This window comes from Schistocerca cancellata, chromosome 8 (genome assembly GCF_023864275.1).
Source record: "Schistocerca cancellata isolate TAMUIC-IGC-003103 chromosome 8, iqSchCanc2.1, whole genome shotgun sequence".
NCBI classification, from domain to species: Eukaryota; Metazoa; Arthropoda; class Insecta; order Orthoptera; family Acrididae; genus Schistocerca; species Schistocerca cancellata.
The window spans coordinates 195,051,148-195,071,679 of record NC_064633.1 but is presented as its reverse complement, the minus strand read 5'-3'; the positions used below and the strand labels follow the sequence as shown (position 1 = coordinate 195,071,679).

The 20,532-nt window shown below is 40.2% G+C and overlaps 1 protein-coding gene across 1 annotated transcript in view; it reads left to right on the top strand.

The window, feature by feature from the left end:
- The window catches only part of LOC126094492 (von Willebrand factor A domain-containing protein 8), a 268,216-nt gene that overhangs the window by 233,975 nt on the left and 13,709 nt on the right, over positions 1–20,532 (top strand). Inside the window, exons 29-31 of the mRNA XM_049908901.1 lie at positions 5,476–5,584; positions 8,529–8,649; positions 18,745–18,934. Of these exons, the coding sequence (XP_049764858.1) occupies positions 5,476–5,584; positions 8,529–8,649; positions 18,745–18,934 (420 nt within the window). The remainder of the gene's footprint in view (positions 1–5,475; positions 5,585–8,528; positions 8,650–18,744; positions 18,935–20,532) is intronic.

The window sequence follows — 20,532 nt, the reverse complement described above, 5'->3', positions numbered from 1 at the left end:
AACCAGTTTTGCACTTCAGTTACAGTCTCAGTCTTTCTGCAGCACTTCAGAAAGGGATTTTTTTCCTCAAGGCCCAGCCTGCCTTCAGCCATTTTTCAAGCCATCACACCTGTAAAAGAAAAAAAAAATACTGTAGTTATGAGCTGTAAAAGAATATATACCACCTGTACATTTTTGGGACCCCCTATATGTGAAACATTATGTAGCAACTGTTACAGAATTGACTTTGCTTTTTGAGAGTAGACTTAATGATGTAGAACTGAGCAAAAACTTTTATGATGTGTCTCTGAAAATAACCACTGGTACATCGTGTATTTTGGCATTCATTCGAAACTGCGTGGTAGTCTGTCCTATGCTAACATCTTCGTCTCTCCATAATTATTGCAACCTAAGCCCACTTGAATCTTCTTACTGTAGTCAAGTCTTACTCTCCCTCTACAATTTTCAACCCAACTTTCCACATACATATGCTTCCATCAGTTACCAAACTGATGACTCCTTCATGCCTCAGGATGTGTCCAATCAATTGACCACCTCTTTTAGTCAAGTTGTGCTATAATTTCTTTTCGCCCCAATTCAGTTCAGTATGGCTTCATAAGGTATCTGATCTGCTGAATCATTATTCTCTTTTTGTCTGTACTATTTATTGTTCACATTTTCTTGCTGTGACCAGTCTGCATTTTATAATCCTCTCTACTTTGACTATCATCAGTTATTTTGCTGTCCAAAGAGCAAAACTTGTGTACTACTTTCAGTGGCTCATTCAGGGTGCATTTGCCCCAGGACAAATGGGAAATCTGGAAAAAAATCTGAGAATTTTTTTGTTCAAGAGAAAACCTTGAAAAACCTGGGAATTTTAATGTATTCTGGGAATTTTACATTGTTTTAGTGATTTTTTGTTGTTGTAATATTGGCTAGTAACAACTGATACTCTAACAAAGAATTTTACTTTAGCCCATTACTGCAGAATAATACTGCAGCAGTGAAACATAAACAAGATAATAACACCAAATAAAACTTAAGTTACAAAGAAAATGCACCCCTTGCAACAACGAAACACAGTGCGCACACAAGCGTTTGCTGACAGCAAAATGCCAAAGACTTTAGGACAAAAACTATGCAATACATTGTGACAATAAACTGCTTTCAATGAGTGTGACGTCACAACTTTTTACATTTCTAACTGGTCGCAGGAAAATATTGCAAATGGCAGTTTGAGAAGCATTACTTTCAAAGCAAATTTCCTTTCACGCAAGATGAATTATGTTACATGTGAGAATGTGCTATGAATTTCTTAAATCACGGAATGTTTGTCTCTCATTCAAAACTTAACACTTTAAGGACCAGGCACTCAGAAAAATTTCGAGCCCAGAAGACCAGACATTTGTGTCGTTACTTAAAAATTTACTGGTGCATTTTTGTGTGATGTATTTTAAAGGGTAACACACGCAAAGGGTAATGCCTCATCGTCACAGCTTTACTTCTGCCAGCATCTCATCTCTTACCTTCCAAACTTCACAGAAGCTCTCCTGTGAACCTTGCAGAACTAGCACTCATGGAAGAAAGGATATTGCGGAGACATGGCTTACATCTACATTTATACTCCGCAAGCCACCCAACGGTGTGTGGCGGAGGGCACTTTACGTGCCACTGTCATTACCTCCCTTTCCTGTTCCAGTCGCGTATGGTTCGCGGGAAGAACTACTGCTGGAAAGCCTCCGTGCGCGCTTGAATCTCTCTAATTTTACATTTGTGATCTCCTCGGGAGGTATAAGTATGGGGAAGCAATATATTCGATACCTTATCCAGAAACGCACCCTCTCGAAACCTGGACAGCAAGCTACACCGCGATGCAGAGCGCCTCTCTTGCAGAGCCTGCCACTTGAATTTGCTAAACATCTCCGTAATGCTATCATGCTTACCAAATAACCCTGTGACGAAACGTGCCGCTCTTCTTTGGATCTTCTCTATCTCCTCTGTCAACCCGACCTGGTATGGATCCCACACTCTTGAGCAATACTAAAGTATAGGTCGAATGAGTGTTTTGTAAGTCACCTCCTTTGTCGATGAACTACATTTTCTAAGGACTCTCCCAATGAATCTCAACCTGGCACCCGCCTTACAAACAACTAATTTTATATGATCATTCCACTTCAAATCGTTCCGCACGCATACACTCAGATATTTTACAGAAGTATCTGCTACCAGTGTTTGTTCCACTATCAAATAATCATACAATAAAGGATCCTTCTTTCTATGTATTCGCAATACATTACATTTGTCTATGTTAAGGGTCAGTTGCCACTCCCTGCACCAAGTACCTATCTGCTGCAGATCTTCCTGCATTTCGCTGGAATTTTCTAATGCTGCAACTTCTCTGTATAAAACAGCATCATCCACGAAAAGCAGCATGGAACTTCCGACACTATCTACTAGGTCATTTATATATATTGTGGAGAGCAATGGTCCCATAACACTCCCTGTGGCACGCCAGAGGTTACTTTAATGTCTGTAGACATCTCTCCGTTGAGAACAACATGCTGTGTTTTGTTTGCTAAAAACTCTTCAATCCAGCCACACAGCTGGCCTGATATTCCGTAGGCTCTTACTTTGTTTATCAGGTGACAGTGCGGAACTGTATTGAACGCCTTCTGGAAGTCAAGGAAAATGGCATCTACCTATACAGAGCATATTCTGGGTTTCCAGAAAGGACATGATACGCGAGCAAAAAACATGTTCTAAAATTCTACAACAGATCGATGTCAGGGATATAGGTCTATAGTTTTGCGCATCTGCTCGACGACCCTTCTTGAAGACTGGGGCTACCTGTGCTCTTTTCCAATCATTTGGAACCTTCCGTTCCTCTAGAGACTTGCGGTACACAGCTGTTAGAAGGGGGGCAAGTTCTTTCGCGTACTCTGTGTAGAATCAAATTGGTATCCCGTCAAGTCCAGCGGACTTTCCTCTGTTGAGTGATTTCAGTTGCTTTTCTATTCCTTGGACACTTACTTTGATGTCAGCCATTTTTTCATTTGTGCGAGGATTTAGAGAAGGAACTGCAGTGCAGTCTTCCTCTGTGAAACAGCTTTGGAAAAAGGTGTTTAGTATTTCAGCTTTACGCGTGTCATCCTCTGTTTCAATGCCATCATCGTCCCAGAGTGTCTGGATATGCTGTTTCGAGCCACTTACTGATTTAATGTAAGACCAGAACTTCCTAGGATTTTCTGTCAAGCCAGTACATAGAATTTTACTTTTGAATTCACTGAACGCTTCACGCATAGCCCTCCTTACTTTAACTTTGACATCGCTTAACTTCTGTTTGTCTGAGAGGTTTTGGCTGCATTTAAATTTGGAGTGAAGCTCTCTTTGCTTTCGCAGTAGTTTCCTAATTTTGTTGTTGAACCACGGTGGGTTTTTCCCGTCCCTCACAGTTTTACTCGGTACGTACCTGTCTAAAACACATTTTACGATTGCCTTTAACTTTTTCCATAAACACTCAACATTGTCAGTGTCGGAACACAAATTTTCGTTTTGATCTGTTAGGTAGTCTGAAATCTGCCTTCTATTACTCTTGCTATACAGATAAACCTTCCTCCCTTTTTTTATATTTCTATTTACTTCCACATTCAGGGATGCTGCAACGGCCTTATGATCACTGATTCCCTCTTCTGCACTTACGGAGTTGAAAAGTTCAGGTCTGTTTGTTATCAGTAGGTCCAAGATGTTATCTCCATGAGTCGGTTCTCTGTTTAATTGCTCAAGGTAATTTTCGGATAGTGCACTCAGTATAATGTCTCTCGATTCTCTGTCCCTACCACCCGTCCTAAACATCTGAGTGTCCCAGTCTGTACCTGGTAAATTGAAATCTCCACCTACGACTATAACATGCTGAGAAAATTTATTTGAGATGTATTCCAGATTTTCTCTCAGTTGTTCTGCCACTAATGCTGCTGAGTCGGAATGTCGGTAAAAGGAGCCAATTATTAACCTAACTCGGTTGTTGAGTGTAACCTCCACCCATAATAATTCGCAGGAACTATCCACTTCTACTTCACTACAGGATAAACTACTACTAACAGAGACAAACACGCCACCACCAGTTGCATGCAATCTATCGTTTCTAAACACCGTGTGTGCCTTTGTAAAAATTTCGGTAGAATGTCTTTCCATACCTATAATGATTTCAGCTTTGGTGCTTTCTATCGGCACTTGAAGTTCCGGTACTTTACCAACGCAGCTTTGACAGTTTACAATTACAATACCGATTGCTGCTTGGTCCGTGCACCCTTTGAGGCTGTTGCCCTTACTGTACTTGCTCGAGGCCATCTAATCTAAAAAACTGCTCAGTCCACACCACACAACCCCTGCTACCCGTGTAGCCGCCTGCTGTGTATAGTGGACTCCTGACCTATCCAGCGGAACCCGAAACCCCACCACCCTATGGCGCAAGTCGAGGAATCTGCAGCCCACACGGTTGCAGAACCGTCTCAGCCTCTGATTCAGACCCTCCACTCAGCTCTGTACCAAAGGTTCGCAGTCAGTCCTGTCAACGATGCTGCAGATGGTGAGCTCTGCTTTCATCCAGCTAGCGAAACTGGCAGTCTTCACCAAATCAGATAGCCGCCGGAAGCCAAAGAGGATTTCCTCCGATCCATAGCAACACACATCATTGGTGCCGACATGAGCAACCATCTGCAGATGAGTGCACCCTGTACCCTTCATGGCATCCATGGCATCCAGAAGGACCCTTTCCACACCTGGAATGACTCCCCCCGGTATGCACACGGAGTGCACATTGGTTTTCTTCCCCTCTCTTGCTGCCATATCCCTAAGGGGCTTAACCACAGCCTGGGGGATGTTTCCAGAATGGGGATGGATCTTGAGTCGTGCTTGGGTAGCTCAGAAGGTAGAGCACTTGCCCACGAAAGGCAAAGGTCCCGAGTTCGACTCTGGGTTCAGCACACAGTTTTAATCTGCCAGGAAGTTTCATATCAGCGCACACTCCGCTGCACAGTAAAAATCTCTTTCTACACCCACACTATGTTTGTAAATTGTGAAAATAAAACAGCAAACTTATTATAATCCCTTACCAATTTTACTCTGACTGCTGTGCAGAGCAAACATGATATTGCAGCTCTTCAGTTCTGATATAACTGACTTGGATGAGCACATTTTCTAACTTTGTTTTCAGTATAAAGAGGATATTGTGATATCTGCACAGAAAGTTAATGATGAAGGAGAAGACAAAGAAGAAGAAGAAAAAGGTTAATGTGCCTTCAATGATCAAATCATTAGAGATGGATAATCAGCTATTTTTTGGTCTTTACTTAATTTATAAACAGTGAAGGTATATTTGATTGTCAGATTTCGTTCCATGAAACAGGCATCTTCTAAAAACATGTATTTCTTTTGAACAGTATAACTTTAAAATTAAATGAGTCAGAAAATTTTCCAATACCAGTTTCATTTTAACAGGTTCGGAGGCTTAGAGTCATCCTGAGTAGTCTGCAAGCGAAATCCAAGGAAAGACAATGGCTGCGCCACCAAACAGCTGGAGAACTTGATGATAGCAAACTCATAGAAGGTGGGATTAGCATATTGACCTGTAAATACACTGACAGCACAACGTTTTTCTGAATTATCATGTGAACTAGTGACTATTAATTGCGGATATGGAAAACTGTACTTTTTAAAAACATACTTTCATGTCACTATTTTTCTTTCATGGTTTTGTAAGTAATCCACTCCTGTGTGGCTAAGATCTTGGTTATACTGGCTCAAATTTGACTGTACAACTGCAGTGGAGAGAAAAAGAGAGGAAAAGAAGCACTAAATTGCTGCAACAACATTGTTAAAGAAATAATGCTGAATGTTTTATGTGGTTTTATAATGCTTCGTATGCTGCAGTGGACAGTATTCTAACAATATTCTTACATTATGTATTGATGTAAATATTTACTTTCAAACATACTGATCCAGTTATGTTACGTAGAGATATGCTGCTTCTTGCCTTTAATTGAATCATTTGAAAAAAGTTTTCTTTACAAGATTAGGTTTTTATTTTGAGAGGGAATTCTATTTTCTTCACATATTAATTTTGTTTATCAATAGAAAATTGTCTTATCTAATATTTGCTCTTTGATAAATTTGGAATAAGTAATGACAACCATTAACTGTGTAGCGCTAGAACTGACTTGCAGATAGGCGCATAAATGAGAACTATAATATGGCAGCCCAGCTTACAAAAAATTAAATTTTCTTCAGCCACAGGCATACAAACATATCTACATTATTAAGGCACTACAGCCTGACTGAAGGAACAGGCTGTTTTCAGAGAAGGAAAAGGGGCTGAGTAACTGTGGGGACAGAGGGGGTACAAGGTGCAGAGGGACAAGGGCAAATAGAAATGAAGCTGGACTAGTAACTAATGAGAGAATGAGGCTGGTATGTGAAATTAAAAAAAAGGGGGATATATGCAATTCAACAAAAGTGGTGTTGGCTAGATATGGGGGGGGGGGATTCCAGAGGATTCGGATTGACTCATTGAAACCTACATTTTTGTGCTCAGTGTCATGCTCTGCCACTAGCTGGTAAAACTTTCCCTCCACGTAGTTTTGCTGTGACCAGTCATCTGGGTGTATTATTATAGGACTTGGTTGATTTCTGGCATCATGGTGGTGGTAGCATCAGTGGTGGTGATTGAAATGAAACACTATGCCTGAGAATCACCAAATGAAGGCATTACAGCCAGAAACGTTGACAGAAAAATACTGGCAGGTCCAAAAGAAAAAATGGAGAGATGGAAATTACACATGGAAAATGTTGTCATATTTGAAAACGGACAAAAGTCCTGTTGTAATCAAAATTTTTGCGTCCACAGTAAATCAAAATATACAAATCTTTCCTGATGTTCTGCAAAAATTTCCAGATAATCAGGAAAGTGTTTCCATTTAGTATTGTTGCCATATTGTGTTGAGACTCACGTAAAATTCGGTTAATGTTATATGTACTTCAGTGACAGTCTAAAAATAACAATAGAAACATTTTTGAGGCAATATAATTGATTAATTGTTTTCACGCCCTCATCTCTACAGAGATGGGTCTTATGAAAGATTCTGTAAACTGTTTATATGGATGTTTTTGTTAATGTATTGCCAACTAATACCAATCCTTAAAGCCTCTCCATTATACAAGGTGATTAAAAAAGAATACCATAAATTTAGGAATTTAAAACTCTGCAACGACAAAAGGCAGAGCTAAGCACTATCTGTTGGCGAATTAAGGGAGCTATAAAGTTTCATTTAGTTGTACATTTGTTCGCTTGAGGCGCTGTTGACTAGGCGTCAGCGTCAGTTGATGCTAACATGGCGACAGCTCAACAGAAAACTTTTTGTGTTATTGAGTACGGCAGAAGTGAATCGACGACAGTTGTTCAGCGTGCATTTCGAACGAAGTATGGTGTTAAACCTCCTGATAGGTGGTGTATTAAACGTTGGTATAAACAGTTTACAGAGAATGGGTGTTTGTGCAAAGGGAAAAGTTCTGGACGGCCGAGAACGAGTGATGAAAATGTAGCACGCATCCAGCAAGCATTTGTTCGCAGCCCAGGAAAATCGACTCGCAGAGCTAGCAGAGAGCTGCAAATTCCACAATCAACTGTATGGAGAGTCCTACGAAAAAGGTTAGTTATGAAACCTTATCGTCTGAAATTGGTTCAAGCACGCCAGGGAGCCCATGACAGAGCACTTCATCACTGGCCTCCAAGAAGCCCTGATCTTACCCCCTGCGATTTTTTCTTAGGGGGTATGTTAAGGATATGGTGTTTCGGCCACCTCTCCCAGCCACCATTGATGATTTGAAATGAGAAATAACAGCAGCTATCCAAACTGTTACGCCTGATATGCTACAGAGAGTGTGGAACGAGTTGGAGTATCGGGTTGATATTGCTCGAGTGTCTGGAGGGGGCCATATTGAACATCTCTGAACTTGTTTTTGAGTGAAAAAAAAACCTTTTTAAATACTCTTTGTAATGATGTATAACAGAAGGTTATATTATGTTTCTTTCATTAAATACACATTTTTAAAGTTGTGGTATTCTTTTTGAATCACCCTGTATATACTTTCCTATTAATCAAATTGTCACCCAAGTACTCCATAAGAGAAGATTGTAAATGCTTTTCTTCATATTTTGTGGCAGTATTGAGTAAATTAAGTAATTGGAATTTACTTTAAATCAGTTTTAGATTTTCTCTGCATCAAAATGGACAGGCTAAAACTCCTCAAGCAATTGCACCACTATTAATTTGTATCATTTTATGAGTCGTACTACAATATCTATCCTTTTTTTTTGCAGTTTTGGATCATAAAAGTGAACCAGTGTGATTTATCACACTGATTGACATAGTTGTTTGTGCAAGAGTTTGCATAGTTTTAGAAGGACTCATTCTGATTTGAAGCTTTTTTTGAAGCTGAACTGCTTGCAATTGCCTCTTTGGAACATAAATGTACATTAAAAGTTTTATTCTTAGGTCTTACTGGTGAAAAGACAATATTCAGGAGACGAGCAGAGAAGGAACCAGAATTAGGAACACCTCAGTTGAAACCCAAAAGACTCAAGTTTGTTGTTGATGTCTCAGGAAGCATGTACAGGTAATCTATTGTAACATGTCTTGCAAGTAGTGCATATTCTTACCAACAGTCCACACTGCAAATGTGATTTTAATTTGTTCAACCAACTGCTGTACTTTTCAGCCTTGACTCTGTTTTGGCCTGAAGTTGCTTTCATAAAGTGTGCTTCATATGAAAGTCATATGTGGCTAACAGGTCATAAAATTAATTACTACCTGTAAGTGTATTGGAATATATGTTTTGTCTGTGTTATAGTCTATGTTTTAGATGTTAAGCGTATGTTTTTCTGCATTACAAAAGGTTAATAAGTTGTAGTCATCAAAGTGAAAATACTTTGAACCACAGTTTATGAGACCAGCATTCACTGCCCTGCAATAATTGATGGACATTGTTGCTTATATCAGTGCCATATACTTGCCATTGATTCAAAAAATTGTGGGAAGGTAGGATTACAGCACATACCACATCTTAATAAAGACATGCCTAGTACATGAACAATTATGTAGATGCAGCATGTGAGAAATCATAGATAAACAAAGCTTTAAGCACAAGATCCATCACATTTGTGTATGTACGAATTTGACAAATGCGCAAGGACTGTAGAATTAACTGAGAGATGTCACACTCTTAAGAAGAAGAGTCTTGTAGTGAAGCCTCATTATGACATAACTAGAACATTATTCATGCATGGTTGTATACATATCAAAGGACATTTTTTACTTCCAACAGGTTGAATGGATTAAGTTTGATGTAAAATTTGAATGAGATGATTCCATTCAATTTGAAAAAGTCTGCTTTTGAAAAAGTCTACTTTTCTTGCCATGGGAGATTTGACTAAGACACAGTTACTGTAAGGAGTAGAGGGAGACATGTGTGACTCTTCTGATATAAAAGAATGGTCACTTGAACGAGGCATGCTATGGTCTCAGAGAGTCAAGGTATCAGACTTGTAATAAATATGGCTGTATAGCAAAGAACTGTCTGAGTAAAACTAAGAATGTCCATAAGTTACTGGCAAAAGCAGCAACAGATACAGCATACTTTACAACACCAGCATCAGATGTTACCATTGTAACAGGCAGTTGCGTAGATATTCTGGTGTATCTACATGTATTTAAAAGCTCCTATGTGATTTAAATTCATCCAAGGGAATACTTAGGTAATAAGTTATTGTAGCAACAAGGAGAATATACATGTAGAAGGAATCAGTTTCACACACTTTGATGTCCTTGTGGGTGTTGCAAAGAGATGAATTTAAATTACTGGTGTATTTTATATACCAAAAGCGAGTACAAATTTGCTTCCATTAAGTAGAATAAAAAAATAATGTGTATTTCATTGTATTTAAATAATAAGATTGTGACACTCATGATGTAGTGCATAATCTTGTTGCCACAGTACTGTTAACAATAGAATGCGTAAACTGAGTCGACTGTTGAACTGACTAATTGAAGCAAAAGTCAGCATTATTTTCAGATGGCAAAAAGAGGCTGAGATATTTGCAATCTGATGCAATGGAAGCTCAGTGTATATATTTGTCAGAAGATGTTATATGAGAGACGATCAGAAAGTAACACACAATAATTTTTTTCTCCCGTGGTATTGCTGCTATAATGTAGAAATTTCATGATGATATAATTCAAAGTTTGCACTTTTTATGTGCAGCTGTAGCACAAGAACTACAGAACAAAAATGGTGTGCATGTTACTGTCATCAGCTTGTGAAGAGCAGCGAAATGTAGTTTGATATTTGTGGACCAAAGGGTACAACCCAAGTGAAACTCACAAAGATCTTCCTGACTCGTATGGGGACAACTGTATGGACCATAGCAATGTCTCCAGCTGGTGTGCATTCTTCTAAGAGGGCTGCGTGAACCTTAGTGATTCGCCACAATCCAGGTGGCTGGTAACAGCTACAACCCCGCAGAATGTCAGAGTCATTGAGGCAGCAATTTTGAACAATTGGCATGTGCAACTGCAGACCTGATCATAGCAGTTCAGCATATTCTATGGTGCGGTGTATCATATTGTTCATGACTCACTAAAATTTTGTAAAGTTTGTGCTTGCTGGATGCCTAAGAATCTGACAGAAGACCACAAGGGCTAGCAAATGATGACAAGCTTGAAGCACTTAATGTGTTATGCCACAAAAGGACTTCACTTTGTGAAAGAAATCATCACTGGCAATGAGTTGCAGGCATACCACTGCACACCCAAAACACAAAGCAGGCCTCTATGGAGTGGAAATATGCTGGTTTCCCAGTACGAAATAAATTCAAAATGACTCAGTCTGCTAGGAAAGTGCTTATGACAGTGTTCTGGGATATGTGTGGTATGTTTTTGGTGGACTTTATTGAACATTGGACCATTGTGAATGCAGTAGCCTACATTAAAAGTTTGGTTAATTGTGTCATGCACTTCATGACAGACATCACAACATTAATGCTCACAGTGACAAACTTCTTCATGAAAATGCTTACTGACATGTTGCTGCTCCTATTTGTGAGAAAGCTGCCAAATTTGGGTGGGAGGTGCACCAGCATCCACCATACAACCTGGGCCTTGCACCATTGATCTTTCATCTGTTTGGTCCCATGGAGAAATTCCTGTCCAGCCAACGCTTTCCAATAGATGCAGCAGTGAAATCATCAGTCCGTAGATGGCTATACTCCAATCACATTAACTTCTATGAACAGGGCATATTGAAATTGGTACCACAATGGGAAAAATGTGTTAAGAAGTAGGTAAAGAATATAAGTTCATTTGTGATGTTTTTTGTATTGTTACCCATTCATCTTTACGGTAATAAACTTATTGTGTGTTACTTTCCAATCTTCCCTTGTATATAAAGCAGCTGTCAACACCTCAGTGTAAAACGCTTAGACAGCAAGCATACCAAACTTCTTCCAGTCTTCTATCTCTTGAGCTAAGAACATTTTTGAATTAGTTCAGCTGAATCTGTGAGAACCAAATGAATACATTATCAGCTGGAGTAAGTAGGTACTTCTTAGCTACAATGAATGATTACTGGAGAAGTTTTTCTGATAAACCTAAAAATAAGAATTAGATGCTACAGGTCATTTTAATTCTTAAGAAGACTGTTGAAAACAACTGGAAAAAGGATTCATATCTTGTGCACCCATAAAGGAAAGAAGTCTTTAAAGACACTCAGACAAATTTCCTGAAACTGAAGGAGTTAACTTCAGACAACCACACTTCATTCTCTGTATTATGTGGACACTACATCATGGCAGTTTTAGGTGGAGATTGTTTTGAACAATGGTTACGTAATATGCCAGCAGAGATCGGGCCTGAACTACCACTGCCAATCCCAACAACCATTTGCGCTGTAGCCATTACCAAATGCTTTGTGTACTGCAATTTGCTTTGCATTGTAGATTGCGTGTTCTTTTTTTTCCTTATTTTGAAATGAGTGAAGAGACTAATCCTGGTGCATAAAGGGATTCTAATGTGACTGTCACCACAAGAAAGAGAATCGGCGATCTCTATGACAGTTATGTCAGTGCTGTTTTCATGGAAGCACAGAATGTGGACACAGGATGGCAGCCCTTTGAGAGAGAGATGGGGCTTATTCCCCTGCACTGCTCCTCTCACCTCGGTCAGTCACAGTTCTCATTTGTTTATGGTCATGGCAAGCTGCCACGATAAACTGCCCGCATAATACTAAAATGTTGTTGCCAATTGTTGCAACAAAACCACTGCCAAGGACAATGCCTACTCTTTGAAGTCAACTTATGCACAGAATTCTCGGCAAAAGGGTCACTTCAGCAATGTAGTTCCTCAACATATCACCTACAAAGATTCTGTACAAGATGATGCTCAAAGAATGATGATCATAAAGAAAGAACTTTGATATCAAAGCATATTTTGCTAAAGGGGCATTGCCTATCTATGCAAAAAATGAGTTTAAATGTCAGGCTCTTCAGGCCGAGGAAAATTGTGTTGATGAGCTCCTTGAATCGTGTTCCAAATATCAGCAAACACATAAGCTAGTAGTACTTAAGCTTTAAAGGCCACCATCAGGAACTATTTTGAACTTTACGAAACAATAAGAAACACTTTTAATAATGTTATGCAGGCTTAACTAAAGAATCATTGTTTGTGGCCACTTTAATGTTTATTTTCTGTTATTTAACACCCACTGAGGACATTTAAAGTTGTCGATGTCCAATTTTGGACTATTTCCCACAGTAAAAGTCCCCATGTTGATTGAAGGAAATAGTCCAACACTCATTGACAGTTCACTTTTGACTCAACTAGCTACAGTGACTTAGTTGTAAAACTGATAACTAGCTGTTTATCTGACTGTGATAGCTGTAAAAATTATAGTTAATGGTTTATCTGATTGTGGTAGTCAAATGTTAACAATAAAATATGCTAACCAGCTGTGTTCAGAACACGTGAAAATGTATCACAGGATCTGAACAACAATTAATTGTTCTTGGTGCTTAGAAAAAAATGGGAAGAACAATTAGAAGATACTTGTAGAGCAGATGGTGGAAATGGGGAAATTTAATGCCCTCTTCAAAATATTGCTGAAGCGCTTTGTCTTTTGTCTTGTTTTGCCTTGAAACCAACAAAGGTTGGATTAAATAAAAGCAGGTACAAGGAGTGAATAATTAAAGGGTGTTGTTCTCGGAAGAGGGAGCCTTGCCTAATCCAGATATGAGCACCAAGAGATGAAACTCTGCTACCACTAGTATTGCAAAATCTAGTTGTCTGGTATCAGAAAAGAAAAAAAAGAGGAACATATATACTTCAAGAATAAACCAAAAAGAGTTTGTGTCATTATTAAATGAGAAGCAACCAATAATGGCATTGTGAATTATTTTGAGGCCTCAGATAGCAATTGTGGTAAAAATGACAAACGGAAATCATTGGCCACAAAATTCAATAATTACTTCATCACCGAAAACATAGCATTCACCAATAAACAAACAAAAATGGATGCTTTAGAGTTACTTCCCCAGACAGTGCATGTACCACTGGCTACAATTAGTAGGCGCGGCTTGTGGTTTCCTTGCTGGTGAAGGCTGTGTTCATTTATCAGTAGGAAGTAACCTAGACTTCAGGATACACTACAGATAAGTCTTCTCATCGCAACCAAAATTTCAGGACCGGGGGTGGGGGACAGTACCACATTCTAACCAAATGTTTACATACTGTATCTTCTTTCTGTTTCATAATCAACTACTAAATAACATGAAGAGCTAACTCCAAGGAAAAGTGTATAGGCAGCTTACTTACCTCCCAGTGTCACATTTTCCAACAGTTTACTGCAATATATCATACTCTAAAAGGCATTTTGGAGAGATCTTAAATGCGGTGTATGTTAGCTTCACTGTGCGCTTAAATTTTTTTAGCATTTTCTTTCAATCTTCTGTGCACTCAAATTATGGTAATTTGAGTTTGTGTGACGAAACAGTGATGTTTCCATGACAGCACCGATCTTGTGCTGTGACTGACTGACATGAGCAACCGCCATGGTAATTTACACACCGTATTTGTCATATTTATACTTGTGTATTACAGAAATATGCATTTTAATTGGTGTAGCGCACACAACCGTTCAGCTGCATTGTACATTGCTTGTTAAAATTGCATGTACACCTGTGTCTGGATTTACACTGTTTTTGTTGTCGATTCATATCTACATGGGTCTGGGGGCACCAAGTTCCTTCACTTTCTTCCTGATCACATGCTCCAAATTTTAACCTGATAAACTGCACCCTGAATTCATATTGCATTGTTTTTGAACTCATGGTATGCTGCTGGTTTTAGCAAGAAAGTAAAACTCACTTAACTCATGCATAATACACTCCAAAAAAGATACTTGCTAATAAGGCAAGGAAATTAAAGTAACGGGACATATTTCACGCTGGGGTATGTTTTTCACACTTTCTCTCTAGTCATTTTGAAACACTCTGTAAGTGGTGATACGTATGTTACTGTACACTAGTGCACTCTGGTGAGACATTTGATAACTAATTACAATAGAGTATAGAATAGCCAATGGCAGAAACAAAAAAACTCTCTAAAAAACCATCAAAACAATAATACTAAATGGTGATTAATGATGCATCAGAGCATAATAGAGATATACACAGACAGGTATTCAATAGCAAAGTTTCAGCAACTCTGTTCATTCCCTTATGATGTGAGCAATGAAATGTGAAGATTGTGTGTAGGTCGATAGGACATGCTTAGGCTGAAATACCGAAGTCTTCAGAACACCCATAAGAGCTGGGCTCCAAGGAAGCCACACCCCCAAACCTCTGCTGTGCAGAGCTACGCAGCACTTCTAGGACTAGCTACCACCTATTCAAAAAATATTGCTTGATGTCATGTGTTAACAATTCCAAAAATGTTGCCGGCATTATTGAAATATGTGTGGGAAATGTGAAATGCTTTCTGATAATTTCAGTTTTGTAGTATGTTATTGAGAAATTTATTTCAATATATATTTTGGAGTGGCTCCACCTCAGAACCTGTTATTACAAGTTGTGCCAGATTCAAAAGAAAATTTGTAACAGCTAAACTACAAGTGCAAATAGAACCTGATAACTATAAACATGTGTGTGTGTGTGTGTGTGTGTGTGTGTGTGTGTGTGTGTGTGTGTCACAGTCTGTTAGGAAAGTGCATTATGGCTCTTGTGAACACTAAAAACACTATGACTTAAACTTCTGCCTTCCATTTTGAGACCTGAATGTGTACTGAAGGACCAGAAATAATACATACATCTTGATTGATAGAAACATCGCTTCACAAATTCTGTAGTAGTTGTGACATATATGCACAATAAAAACTACTTTACATTTTGTAGTGCTGTGTTGGGTCAAGAGAAGAAGGTAAACTTACATTGTCCGTTCAGTATGATGTTTAATTATAATTGAATTGTCCCCTTATAGAGTGCCTAACAAAGAAAGAAAGCACCCAGAATGGGAGGAGGAAACAAAATCATGGTCTGTTAGGATATGTGGAGTGATTACAGTGGTCACAGAATCAAATCAAATCTACAAATAACTTTGCAATGTAAGTCCACTCTGGCCTGGATACATACACTGAAAGTTGATGTCCGTGCTGTTCCTACTCTTTTTTTGGGGGTGGGGGGGGGGGGGGATGGGCAGATCTGGGGATCTTGTTGGCCATGAGGGTACCTTGACATAATGCTAACAGTTCGTAGAAGCACATGCTGTGTGCACAAGCATTGTCTTGTTGAAACATGATACCTAATTTCTGTCGCATGAGAGGTGACACATGAAGGTGCAGGATGTTCACGACGTACCGTTGTGCTGTCAGACTTTTGTCAATCACTACCAGCTGTGACATGAAGTCGTATCTGATGGTATCCCAAAACTGTGACACCACAGTAACACTGTTGTGCCTCTCCAAAACAAAACACTGTAAGACTGGAACTTCTCCCCAGGTCATTGCCATACTTGCTGACAGTGGTCATCCAGGGTAGTGTGGAACTGTGGTTCATGGCTAAATACAATATCGTGCAATGCCATTATCAGCAGTCCATGCTTCCCAGCCGTGACATTACTCCAAACACATCCGTTTATCTGGTGGTGTTAATAGCAGCCTATTCATAGGACAGTAATTCCCTAGTCCAGTTGCTGCTAGTCTCAAACCAATGGTGTGGGATGACGTAGAGTGTTGCAGGGAGTCCATTAAATGTTCTTGGATTGCAAGTGCAGATGTAAAGGGATTACAATGTGCTTGGTGCACAATATGGCAATCCTTCCTTGTGGTGGTGAGACATGGTCTACTGCACTCTTGATGATGAGGGTGTTTGCCCTCACATTGCCAAGCAGTTCAACATCTGGCCACTGTCGCATCTGAATGCACCACAAATCTGCATATTGCACAATTTTGCCACCCAATCAAGTGGAAATCTGCAAAGAGGCCACTTTCAAACTCTGTCAAGTGTTGGCACCATTGTCTCACACAAGTACACTGCATCGTCATGTCCTACACATTAATAATGCAACTTCTGATGCTGTTCATGCCCTTATTTATTTTGCCAGGCCTTAACAACGTGGTAGCTGCTCTCCCTGTTACAGAGAATTTTATGAAAATGGTAGTATGCTACTCAACACATATGAGGGCATTGAGGTGCAATTAGGCGTAACAAAAAGGCTGCTATACTTCTGAACTTTCAGCAAAAATACCTTCTTCTAAAGTAGAAAACACATACGCATTTACACAAGCACAGCTCACATATACACGACCACTTAGTCTGGTAGCTGAGGTCAGACTGTGTACAGCAACTGTGCCTTATGGGAGAAGCAGAGAAGTAATCTGCAGATGGTAGGGGTAATGAGGGGACTGTGGCAGGGAGGGGGAGGGATAGAAGGGCAGGGTGTGAGAAGACATAGTGCTGCTTGTGGCAGCGTGCAGGGATGTGGCAAGGACAGGGACAATTAGGCCACAGGGGTATTGGGAATGTATATATAGTGCCAGGAGGGTTCCCATCAACAAATTTGAAAAAGCTGGTTTTGGTGGGAATGATCCAAATGGTACAGGCTGTGAAGCAGTCATTGAAGTGAAGCAAATTGTGTTGCGCAGCATGTTCAGCAACTGGGAGTACCAGGTGCCACAGTTCTTCAGTGGCGTATCATGCAGACAGATAGCTTGTTAGTTGTCATCCTATTTAGAAAGCAGCACAGTGGCTGCAGCTTAGTTTGTAGATCACATGATTGCTTTCACAGGTGGCCCTACTTTTGTTGGGATAGGTGGTGCCTGTGACTGGATGAGAGTATGTGGTGGTGGGAGGATGAATGGGACAGGTCTTGTGTCTAGATCTATTACCTGAATGTGAGCCATGAGACAAGGGGTTGGGAGCAGGGGTGAAGTAGGGATGGACAAGGATATTGCATAGGTTCAGTGGATGGTGTAATACCATTGTGGGAGAGGTGGGAAGGATAGTGGGTAAGGTATTCCTCATTTCAGGTCACGATGAGAGGTACTGGAAATCCTGGTGAAGAATGTGATTCAGTTGCTCCTCACCCCTACCATTCTCTGCACTCGTACCTTCTACATTCTTCGTAAAGTCCTTAAACACAATCACCCAGGACACCCCCTTTTGGTCAGTTACTGTGCCGCCACTGAGAGAATCTCTGTTCTTATGGAGCACCTATCCCTCCCCCCCCCCCCCCCCCAATGGGAGATGTATGATGAACATACCCCTTACGTCTTGTGGCAAAATTTGGCATTAATAGGCATACAAATACCTCTGCTAACAGAACAACATCATGTGCAGTGCCTCTCCTGAGCTTGTGAACATATCGGTTGGTCTTAAAATAACTGGACAGTCATAAACTGGTCAGATGAGTTCTGATTTCATTTGGTAAGAGCTGATGGTACAGTTCAAGCTTGTGCAGACCCCATGAGGCCATGAACCCAAGTTGTCAACAAGGCACTGTGCAAATTGGTAGTGGCTCCATAACATTGTGGGGTGTGTTTACATGGAATGAACTGGTCATCTTGTCCAACTGAACTGATCGTAGACTGTAATGGTTATGTTCAGTTACTTGGAGACAATCTGCAACCATTCATGGACTTCATGTCCCCAAACAACAACGGAATTTGTATGATGTCAATGCTCCATGTCCCTGGGCTACAGTTGTTCGTGACTGGTTTGAAGAACATTCTGGACAGTTCTAACAAATGATTTGGTCACCCAGATCACCTGACATGGGACCAAATTGAGAGGTCAGTTTGTGCACAAAATCCTGCACTGGCAAAACTCACAATAGTGGACAGCTATACAGGGTACATGGCCCAATAGTTCTGCAGGGGACTTCCAATGACTTGAGTCTATGCCACATGGAGCTGCTGCACCAAAATGAGCAAAAGGAGGTTCAACATGATATTGGGATGTATCTCAACTCTTTTGTCACCTCAGTGTATGTCATCCTAATATTGGCATGTAAATGACTGCAGTTAGTTCTTCACTTTAATTAATGAAGACATATTCTACAAGTGCATAAGTAACAGAGAAATAAAGAATTCATATGTATTGATCTTCTGTAAGTACTTGGAAGGAACTACAGTTAAACCTGTGGCTAAGACTTTGTCACTTTTTTACAGGTTCAATGGTTACGATGGCCGTTTAGACAGAGAGATGGAGGCAGCTGTAATGGTGATGGAGGCATTTGAGGGTCATGAGTCCCAAATACAGTACGACATTGTTGGTCACTCAGGTGAAGATGCAGAGATTATGTTTGTCAACCACAAATCCCCACCAACAGATAACAAGAAGAGATTGGATGTCGTCAAGGTAGTGTACTTTATTTTAATCTTCCCGGTGACAAAAACTGTTCTATACCTAGTTTTTTAAGTTGCATTGTAGCAACACAACGTTCACAAATGTTTGTTTAAAACAGAGTTCCTTTAATATCACAGACACCTCATTATATTGTCTGTCCTCATATCCCAAGATTAGGGTGCAAATTAAGTTCAGAGTGATAGAGCCAGATGTAAGTGAATGATTGACACAGAATTTAAGTAAAGATCTTGTGGTGCTGTTGATGTGCTAAAGTATTAATTGGGGTTTTGCAATTCCATCTTTTTCCTGACATTGATTCATATTAAAATAGAAATATTGACCCTGAGGCACGATTTGTTTTAAACACAAGAATGTCTCTGCAGGCACGAACACACATGACAATACATGTAACTTTAGTACAGATACCAGGCAAAATTGGCAATATGTAAACCAGTTCATAGTAAGCCATAATTAGCACTGTCACTGTCTGTCTAGCTTTGAAGGTTAGCACAGTGCATTGCTTGAATGAGCAGTATAATCGGCATTGAACACCAAGTGCTCAAATGGTGACAGCAGCTTTTAAATGCTGCGTAGCACACCATATGTCAGTGCTACCCTCTGATGAGAGACAGTTCCTCATCACATGTTCACCTCTGGCTGGATATTGATGTCCCTACGTAACACCATACCTGTGTCCATTCCATCCCCTCCCCCTCCACATCCAGCCTGGGTATGGTATATGGCTGTGGTACATAACTATGATACATACGGTCTCAGGGGGAAGAGTGGTTTCCCTGGCGTCTGTTAGCATGATACTGAGGCTTGACTGTCTCAGAGACCAGCAGAGTTAGTGGGGAGGGAGTTACTTTGCTTGTAGCCACCTGATTGAGAATACCCTGATGCCAAGTATCAGGGTGATGCTGGGCCCTGGTGTTGTGGGGCAGCACTTGGTAGTGACAAGGCTGGGCCAGAGCATGCATTCTGGAGGCTGCAGTTTGTGCACCTGTTGGGTATATGGTAGTGGATGGGGAGGCAGTGGCAACCAAACCACTGTGACCATAATCAATTCTGGTATCACCATTGGGTGTCTTTCCTGATGGTGATCTCATTCATAAGGTGGCTGTGAGAGATTACCAGTTGACTACACATGCCTAGGGGGTGCTTCATGTGAGTCTGAACTTATCTAATGTGAGGATGTCGGTAATGCACTATGCGCTCGGTGCACCAATGCTTTTTCCGTTTCATGTTCTGTATGTATTTCAACTTGCTGGGGAAGTGTAAATGCTTAGATTATCTGTGATATCTGAGCTAGATAGGGCCTTGCAATTTTAAAGCCTTGCATACTGCAGAATGATATGATGAATAAGAGAGTCTGTATGTGGTGCCTGACATTATAAACATGTAAAGGCGCGTTTACATCTTAATTCCTGCAAATTTGTTACCTCTGCCTTGTAAGATTAATTCACACTTTTGCACATTTGACAAAAACTTTTCTGCCACAATTTGTGTCTGCTGGCTGTAGAATGCTACAAGTACATCCAAACTTACACAAATAACAAACTGTATGTATCTACTGCTGGGTGCAGCTTAGGTGGCGAAAGAAGCACATC